Genomic DNA, 9,755 nt, shown 5'->3' on the forward strand with positions numbered 1-9,755 from the left:
CTTCGCCTGTGGTCACCAAATGTCAAATTAGATTAAGGTGGGATGCAGGGAAATCCCCCCCGCCTCCTCGCACCAGTGTCCGATCCACGGCAATCAAAAGATTCTCATAATTTAAAGAAAGCGGATATAGTGCACCTTGCGGTGACTCACGAGGGGGCAGGCAGAGAGGAGAGAGTGATACCCAGCCGAGAAGCGCCGTGGGAGAAAAGAGGCTTTGTTCATGGAGGCTGAGTAGTGACGGAGTCGCACAATCTATTCCTGGATGGGAAACACGTAACACTTAACACTAAGCTGTTAAGAGAGGAAGTGTAACATCACTTAAAAACATGCGTTTCAGTGTAAAATTAGGTGTTAATTTGAGGGTTTTTAACTGGATTCTCAGAGCTTGGCACTGATTAGAGGGTGGTCCCTTCCACTCTAAAGCGTGGGGCAGTGATGAGAAAATAAAAAGAGAACCTCTGAAGTTTAAACAGTGTGATTTTTACAGCCTCTTTATACCGAGTCATATATATTCTGTTCACTTCTAATCCAGCCTGCTAACACATCCTCTGACTTTCCCATGAGATGAATGGGTCTTGTTACTAGTCACTGGGCATCTATGCTTACAGCAGCAGCAGCTGGGGAGGTGGGGGTGTGTGTGGGTGTAGGGGGGTGAAGCTGCCCCTGCATCAATGAGCCTGTTTATCAGAAAAGACCACTAGACTGGTAATGACATGGTTCACTGATCAGCCCGGGAGAAAGTAAACCTCAGCTTTCACCTTCCTTCCTATATTTAAGCCGGGCGTTCGCCCTCGATTGTTTCAGTCTACCTCTCTGTGCGCTCCACCAGGATCCTGGGATGATTTGGACCGCAGCTCTCCTCGTGATCGTCGGCTCATACGCTGACTCAGGTGAGGGCACGACTCGGGTCTCGCAGGGTGAAAAGATATTGCGAACGTCTCTTATGTGCAATTTCGTGTAATTGGATGGAAGGAAAAGAAAGGTGATGTTTGCCGTCACTGTGCCGTTTTCATTTTGCAGATGACTACTGTTATGATGAGCCACATTGTGGTGAGTAACTTATTTGTTTTTTTTAATTTTAGAACGAGTGCTGTCATGATGTCACATTTTCACTTTATGATTAGAACGGTGAAAAGGATTCACGATGATAATATATCTTTAGAAAAGATTTTATCAAATTCCATCAATGACACTGTTACAGTGCACAATACAGACCCACCGACCACTTCTTTGGTTACACCTTGCTCGTACCCCTTTTACCTTCAGATATGCCTTAATTCTTGATTCAGCAAGGTGCTGGAAATACTCCTGAGATTTGTGAGCTGAACGCCCATGATCCAAATCTCCTGTTCCACTAAATCGCAAATGTGCTCTATTTGACTGATATCTGATGACTGTGGAGGGCATTTGAGTACAGTGAACTCATTGTCATGTTCAAGAAATTGAGATGATTAGAGCTTTGTGACATGGCATGTTTATCCTGCTGGAATCAGACGATGGGCACACTGTGGTCATAAAGGGATGGACGTCATCGGCAACAATACTCCGGTAGTAGCATTTTAATGCTCAGTTGCCATTGCACCACCAGCAGCCTGAACTATTGATACCAGACAGGATGGGTTCATGCTTTCATATGGTTCACACCAAATTCTGACCATCTGAATGTGACAACAGCCAGTCACGTGGCAGCAACTGAATGCCTTTAGGCATGTAGACATGGTCAAGGGGGCATATTGAAGTTCAAAATGGGGATTTAAGTGACTTTGATTGTTGGTGCCAGATGAGCTGACCGAGTATTTCAGAAACAGCTGATTTGCTGGGATTTTCCACACAACCATGTCTAGAGTTTACTATACAGGGTCTAAAAATAAATAAAGGACAAAATATCAAATGGGCAGCAGAGAGGAGGATGAAGAGGCAGACTGCTTCAAGCTGATTGAAAGGCAAGAGTAGATAACCAGTTGCTACAACCAAGGTGTGCAGAAGTGCTACAGTAGCAGAAGAGACCACATTAGCTATCACTCCTGTCAGCTAAGAACAGGAAACCGAGGCTACAATTCACATGAGCCCACCAAAGCTGGAAAATAGAGAGTTGAAATGTTGACGCCTGGTCTGATGAGTCTCGATTTCTACTGCAACATTTGCCTGCGAGGATCAGAAACAACATGAAAGGATGAATCTATTCTGCCCTGTATCAACTTGGTGGTGTAATCGGGTGGGTTTCTTGGCACACTTTGGGCCTCTAGTACCAACTGAGCATCATTAAAACCCAACAGCCTATCAGCCGGATGATTGCTGACCATATTGACTCCAAATCAACCCAACGGAGCACCTTTGGGATGTGCTGGAACAGGTGACTGACATCATAGATGTGATGCTAGCATGTCAGTGTGGACCAAAATCTGGGGAATGTTTCCAGCACTTTGTTCAGTCTCTGTCATGAAGAGTTAAGGCAACTCTGAAGGCAAAAAGACTAGTATATTAGATGATCTGAGGCTGAAGTCACTGATGAAAGTCTAAAGTATCCTTTCAAAATAAAAGCCAAAATATCAGATATTCGGAAAGCATGGGTTGTCCTAAACTGATTGCTGTGAGCTGATTTTAAGGTTAAGCATTCAAGGTTCTTCTCTTACACTTTTTAGTTGTCTGTCTGGAGCTCATGAGTCTTCTTTCACATCCTCAGATTCTTACTCATGGGGAGACATGTTCCCTTCCTGTTACTCTTTAATTGATCACCATGACTCTCCCATCAACTTGGACGAACACATGGTCAGAAACGCCTCTCTGGGCGCTCTGTATCTAGAGGGCTTCGAGGAGACGCAAACAGGCCACTGGACGCTCAAAAACGACGGGCACTCAGGTGAATACCCCGCATATTGTAGCGTGTTTTTGTCGAGTGGCCGCTGGGGGTGACACGTGCGCTGTTGCTCTCAGTCATACTGCAGGTCGGCAGCGGCATGGCGGTGAGTGGTGGCGGCCTTCCAGATGTGTACCACACCATCCAGCTGCACTTCCACTGGGGAGGTCCGGCGTCCAACGGCTCAGAGCACACCGTGGACAGACGCAGATACCCAATGGAGGTACAGTATGGTCAGTAGACGGAGTTACACAGTCACGAGCCGCCTGTCTAAGCACACAGATGCAGTGCAGCCTTCCCTTAATGTCTCTGTGGATTTTCTTTACTTCCAGATGCACATAGTCAACATTAAGTCCATCCATCCAAATCTGTCTGCAGCCCTCGACGATCCAACAGGACTTGCCGTTCTTGGATTCTTCATTGATGTCAGTTTATTTCTCAGCCTAGTCCTGAACTACATTTTTAAGAATTTTTAAAGCAAAACTATTAAGACTTTATCATATATTACAGGTTGTGTATGCAGATAATGTGCACTTTGGACACATCTCACAGAAACTCTCCTCTGTTGCTTACAAAGGTGAGCGGAGCCTTAAGGAAAATCCACTCCTGCCTTCTTGTGTTAGTCGTAGCAATGTTCTCATTACGTCTGTGCATCCTTACCCCAGGGCAAGCAACTAAAGTAAAGCCATTTCCTCTAATGAGCCTCCTGCCGAAGCACAACATGAGTCAGTATTACCGATATTACGGCAGCCTTACCACCCCTCCATGTTCTCAAGCGGTTGTGTGGACTTTGTATGAGGTCCCCATCTACATCTCATGGTCCCAAGTAAGTCCCCTAGGTTCAGATCAGGTTTTATTTTTTTTTAAAGACTTACTTGTTGCTTTAAAACATTATTTTTGGGTTTGGTTGTCTCCTCAGCTGGCTCAGTTTACCTCGCAGATCTTCTCCACAGAGGAGGACGCAGAGCAGGTGACGCCTCTCCAGAACAATTTCAGACACATTCATCACATCCTCAGTCGCGTTGTCTCAGCCTCCATAGATGCCAAACTCCTCAGAGGAGCGGCTGGTCGAACCCTCTGGTCTGCTACATCAGTGCATCTGCTTCCAGTCCTTTTACTGGGATGCTTCTTACCTGGACTTTAGCACCATGTTAAATCCAAGGCGTGAAATAGTACAACACCAAAATTAAAATTAAATAAATAAAAAACAGATTAGTTGAACTTTTCATTTAAGGAGAAGTTTTCAGACATTTAGAAATACTCTAGGAAAAACAAGCAAACTGTGAAGAAGAGTACTGTAAGTGTTATTTAACGTCTCATGTGTTTTCAGGATATTTGATTTCATTAGCATGTTGCTAACCGTTTAATGTGAAGCATTTTGCATTCAAAGTGTGCTTTTAAAAACTACAGTCTAATGTACATGCGTATATCCTTTGTTTTTCTGTAGTGAGCAATTAAAAATAAAAATAAAAGCTAAGTTAAGTCAAAGTAAAACTTTGGAAATTGGGTTGGTTAGCATAGCATGTTAGCATGCTAACAAGGTTGATTGTTTATAAAACATTTGAAAAATTAAAAGTATTAGTCACGCATTTTAAGCTGATGATGATGATTTAAAAATGTGCCCAAATAACGCAGTAATGCAGATTTATGAAAAAAGTAAAGAAATATATAAAGAAAAATACAATTAGATCTATAATTCACTAGACAACAATATAATTTCCATATCTCTGAATGCCACTACAGTGGATTTTAAACAGCTGAGATGTGATTTAAATGCAGATTTTCAGTTTTAATTTAAAAGATTTTTATAAAATGTATATAGTCTTTTAATTAATTGAACAAACCCATATGAATTTAAACATAAATATTGTTGAAACTGACACTATTACTTCCTCAAGAGTGTGACTAGATGTGAAACTGTTTTTTCTTTACCATCGAAATAATTCTGTGGTCATCCACTTCACCATTTCTGTGGTCTTTCAGACCTTTTTGATGTCCCCAAGCTGGCTAGTACATTTATTCCCTTTAAGATTGAACTGAACTGCTGATTTGAACACTCCTAAAGATTTTGCTATCGTTCTGATAGATTTATTTATTTCAGTCTAACAGAGGTCTCCCTCACTTGTACTGACACCTTTACGGGCCTCTCATTTAAAATTACAGTGAAAAGCCACTATATAAAGCTGACAGTCTTACCCTTCGATCATTTCTTGATTTTGTTTTAATGTAAAGTATCCACTGTTGTGTTATAATGAGGCAAAACTATAAAATATATTAATATTAATTAATATTAATATTAATTCTAAGTGTTTAACTCCTCTGTTTAGTAACATCAATAGACGCAGAGTCAATCGCAACATTGTTCTGAAGCACAGACATGTCGCCGCTCCGTCAGCATCACCACCATTCAAAATTATTGTTATTTAACACTTAATGACACTTAATGATATGAAAATTGATAGATTATAACCCATTAAACTGTCTGCGTTTGTAGCTATTTCCTATTTACTCATTAGTGTAAGTTATATATTAACATCAGTAGTTTCAGCTTTTTTATGTACTTTTAAGGATTTAACTTCTTTATAATCTTCTCATAACTATTTTAACGAATTTCCAAACTACTTTCAGCACCTTAACTCTGATATTAACATTATTGATTAAGGTTAATTGTGTGTGTTTTCTAAGGGTTTAATTTTTAGTTCAGAGAGTAGACAAGAGAGCATGGAGAGGATGCTTAGCTGTTTTAACCACTGAGCCAGCTACTCATTGTTTAACTGTGTGCTTGTGTTGGTTAGCGATAAAATCTAACCCTTTCAACTCTGATAGATTTAGCCATACTTTACACTGGCTGTTTCAAAAATTTATGGTACCATTACATCATGCAGGCCTGTACATTTCTTTCCAAATGCCTTGGGCTAAAGCAAAATGCCCCCCTGGGCACTGTTAGCCTTTGATTGGAAAGAACATTAGTGCTTTACGGTTATTCCTGCAACAGTATGTTTTCACTGCAGACATTTTGAAATCCAAAGTTACATTATTTTGCATGGTGCCTCACCTGTTTTTCCTACAATAGCAGGTGGAAAGGTCTGTTTTGAAAAGAAGAGGGCGTTAAGGAAGGGTACTAGAATACAGCACAGTAATGGCTGCCTAATGAGTCGATTTACGAGCGTCATGCAAAAACATGCAAACATTAGTTTGTACTCAGTGCTCATGTCTGCATTGAATTTTGAAGTGTGGCCATACGTCACGTAAAGGAGGACTGTGGGTTACACCAGGAAAAAAAGAAACCTGCAAGGGAAAAAAGCCTTAATATTTGCTGTGTGACTGTTCTTTAAACTGTGACTCACTCCCTTATAACACTTTGTGTATCCTAACAATAAAATCATTCTTTAAAGTCATATTTGCTGCTGTTGTTTTTTTGTTGTTCCTCATGCAAAAAGGTTTCAGAAAATTGAAAGTATGTGGCTGAACTGTGGTCGGCATTAAATGGTGAAATATGCCAGCAGACTCACACAGGTGATCATGGTCACCACTGTGACAACATCCATGTGACCTTAATTATGTACCAAGTCTGGGATGTAAATCTTTCTAAATTTAGCATTTCAGGCCTTTTATAACACAAGCAAATTAATGCAAATACTCCACCAAGCAGCTACCTGCAGCTGGGCTCAGACGTTTGCATCCAGTCACCGTGGACATGATTGTCATGATACTTTTGGACCTTTATGTTTTTTTTAAGTCAGGGTGGAATGATTGTACAGCATGTCTTTAATGAATTTAATAACAAGAATTAGGTGCACATGGCTGAATTTATTTTAGATTTTCTTGAATCCACACAGTCAAATTACATACATTCATTTAAATCTTTTAATAAGAGGTGCTAAAGGGTCTACAGTGTCCTTTAACTTGACAGGGACATGGCCTGTTATCTTCTCATTAGGGATTATGATTGACTACAACTAGTAGTTTCTCTTTGCCAGCATAGAAAGGATATATTTTGACTCACTGGATAGGCCGATGCTCAGAGCAATAGGAAAGTCCAAGAACCTCAGTGAAGGTGTAAGAAGTTGAATTGTAGATTTACACAAGTTGGAAAGGTCTCTTCCCTGCCATGACCTGGAAGCTGCTGGAACACCAGCATTACTGTCACCGGCCTAAAAGGCTGCTGACGCCTTCAAACTCAACTAAAATCTGCAGCTGCATCTGCACCTGCCCACACGGTTCAGCCAAATACCTTATGGAGCGCTATTTGGCTACAGTGACCAATTTAAAAACACTGCACCAGCTGTTTGACATGGTGATGGTAGCATCATGCTCTGGGGCTGTTTTTGCCAGTGGTACTGGTACATTACACAAAGTGGATGGAATAATGAAAAACTACCTGCGAAATCTTCAACTTCATGTCAAATCAACAGCTAGATAGTTGAAATTTTGATACAGGGCACCAGTCTCACATGAAAACTAGTTTAGGAAACGATAAAGCAGGCTAGCATAAAGCTTCTGAAATGAACTTCCAAAATCCCCAACCTGAACCCTATTGAAAATGTGTTCACTATGCTTAGAAGCTGGGTTGTACTCTACCAATTCTGCCAAGAAGAGTGACCAAATATCCAACCAGAAGCTGGTTGAAAGCTAGCAAAAGTGGCTAATCTAGGTAAAAGGCATTGAACCACATTTTAGTGGGGATGTATGTATGTATTTGAGCCTGTGTGTATACTTCTGATCCTGTGTGAATTAGAGAAAATCCTAAATATGTTCACCTTGTGTGCTCAGTTCTTGTTAAAGGCGTACACTGTACAATCATTCCACCCTGGAAACAGAACAACTCCACGAAATCATTAACAGCAACAAAATAACCCTGACCTTCATGCCCATGATTAGTGAGTGTAAACTCCTGAGCACACCTGCCAATCATCCCCACTAACTAACAAATACTTACGTGGTAAAATGTAAATATCAGTTTTTCTTTCAGCTTTTATTTTCTAACTGCCCTGTTTGTAAGGATTACCAAAAGAATCAAAGAAAACATTTTAAGACGATCTGAGCTGCAAAGATGACCGGCAAAGCAAGACAGCACAGTTGGAGCGACAACGACCGACCAATCAGATCCTGTGTTTGATTTCGCTAAGCAGATGGTGACGAGTGCGACTTGGGCTCCCATGCTGTCTAAGCTCGCTCTCTGAGCCCAGCCTCCCCGCTTGTGGTCACACCATCCTCCTCCTGTCACGGCCTTGGGGCGGCGCGCGCACACAGGGAGACCACACTGTGAGCCTTTTCTGTCTCTCTGGGGACTGTGTGAATGTGAATCCAGGCTCCTGCAGATTTTCACTGCAGACAAACACAAAAGCTTCTAAATTCACTGATCAAACACATTATTAATCCCAACTACAGAGAGGAGGGTTCGAGCGCTGAATCACAGTAGTTGGAGTCTTGCTTTGACAACTCGTTGGTTTGGTGAATGTTTAATAAAAAAAATTTTTTTAAAAGCCTTGGAAAAAATTCAAATGCCTTTTCTGGGGTTTATTTAGATAAGCTTCACTACAATGCTTCTTCTGCCAGGGTGCTGTACTCGCTGTCAGCCACAGTCAGATCTGTGGGAGCAGTCATGGATGAAAGGGCACCCTCAACCTCTAACCCTCAGGCCACAAGTCCCATGCATGTATGTTGACTTGCCATTTGCTCATGGAGAAATGTGACCTGTCTCAGACCGACCCCTCGGTGAACTGACGCAAGACTTGGTTTGGACTAAAAGTCTCTTTGCATTCATGTTTGTGTATATAGTGAGAGAAAAAGTCAGCATGTCGACAGTTTTAATTTGAATTATTTTAGAGGCGGGTTGAATTAACAATGGTCACGTGAAATTTAATAAACCTCTCCCTAAAAGAATTTGGCTCCTATCTGCAATCCATCCATCCAATGATCCAGTAAATTCAGGGTTGTGAGTTACGGCCTGGGAAGGTCGTCAGTCCATTGGAGTTTGAAAATGTGAAAATTGTTCAAATCATCACAAATATGTATATAGGAGGGCTGGAGGGAGGTACAACAGTGTTTGCAGCCATTAGTAAAACACGGTGGAGGCTCTGTGATGATTTGGGGCTGCATTTAAGTCAGTGGTGTTGGAGGTCTTATCAAAATTGATGCCGTTATGAACACAGGCCCATCAGATTTTGTTCAGACATGCTAGAAAGCAACTGATTGGCAACACCTTCATTTTTCTACATTGCCAGTGCAGTAAAAACATACCTGGATAGAGGAAAAAACCACTGAGATAGACAAAGTCAGACTTTACTGTCATTCAAATTTACACCTTGCAGTGCAGGTAAGATTTGTTGCACCACGATCAGTCATGGATTGGCCTCCTCACAGCCCGGACCTCAACATTATTGAAGCACTGTGGGAAAATATTGGACGGAGAACAGAACAAAAGGCAGCCAACATCCAAAGAAGAGCTTTGAATGTCCTTCAAGAAGCTGGAGAACTGTTCCTAAAGTCTCCTTAAAGAAATGACAAGAAGACTTGCCTCAGTTTGTTAGACTTGGTAAAATCTTTGATTTTGCCTTATTTCCATGTATGTTTTCATTTTCCCATCAAAATGTAAAGAAATTAAGGGCGGCTCAAGGCTTTTCCACAGCACTGTAATGGACCTGAGAGACTTCAGCATTCAAGGATTTGGGAGTTGAAAGTGGCTCACTGGTAGCAGTGGATCGCATAATGAGCACAAGCAGAATCCCCTCACCTGTAGTATTATGAAACCTGCACTGAGTCACATGACCTCGTCAAAGCAGCCTGACACAGAGTGATTGATCAGCTGCCGCCTGCATCAGCAGGACGATCTTCAGTCCATCAGTCATCTTTCTATCTCACATCGTGCAGCCTCAGGAATAACAAACCACCAGCA

General features: G+C 41.6%; 1 protein-coding gene across 1 annotated transcript; it reads left to right on the forward strand.

Annotated features, from left to right (window-relative positions):
• The first annotated feature begins 52 nt into the window (after positions 1–52).
• On the forward strand, positions 53–6,255 carry car15 (carbonic anhydrase 15). Its single transcript, XM_005470282.4, has 8 exons — positions 53–890; positions 1,021–1,050; positions 2,684–2,860; positions 2,935–3,080; positions 3,190–3,282; positions 3,368–3,434; positions 3,523–3,683; positions 3,777–6,255. The coding sequence occupies exons 1-8, from the start codon at positions 839–841 to the stop codon at positions 3,999–4,001; spliced, it is 951 nt and encodes a 316-aa protein (XP_005470339.1). The 5' UTR covers positions 53–838; the 3' UTR covers positions 4,002–6,255.
• The last annotated feature ends 3,500 nt before the right edge of the window (positions 6,256–9,755 follow it).

The sequence above is a fragment of the Oreochromis niloticus genome, linkage group LG7 (assembly GCF_001858045.2).
Source record: "Oreochromis niloticus isolate F11D_XX linkage group LG7, O_niloticus_UMD_NMBU, whole genome shotgun sequence".
Lineage (NCBI taxonomy): Eukaryota > Metazoa > Chordata > Actinopteri > Cichliformes > Cichlidae > Oreochromis > Oreochromis niloticus.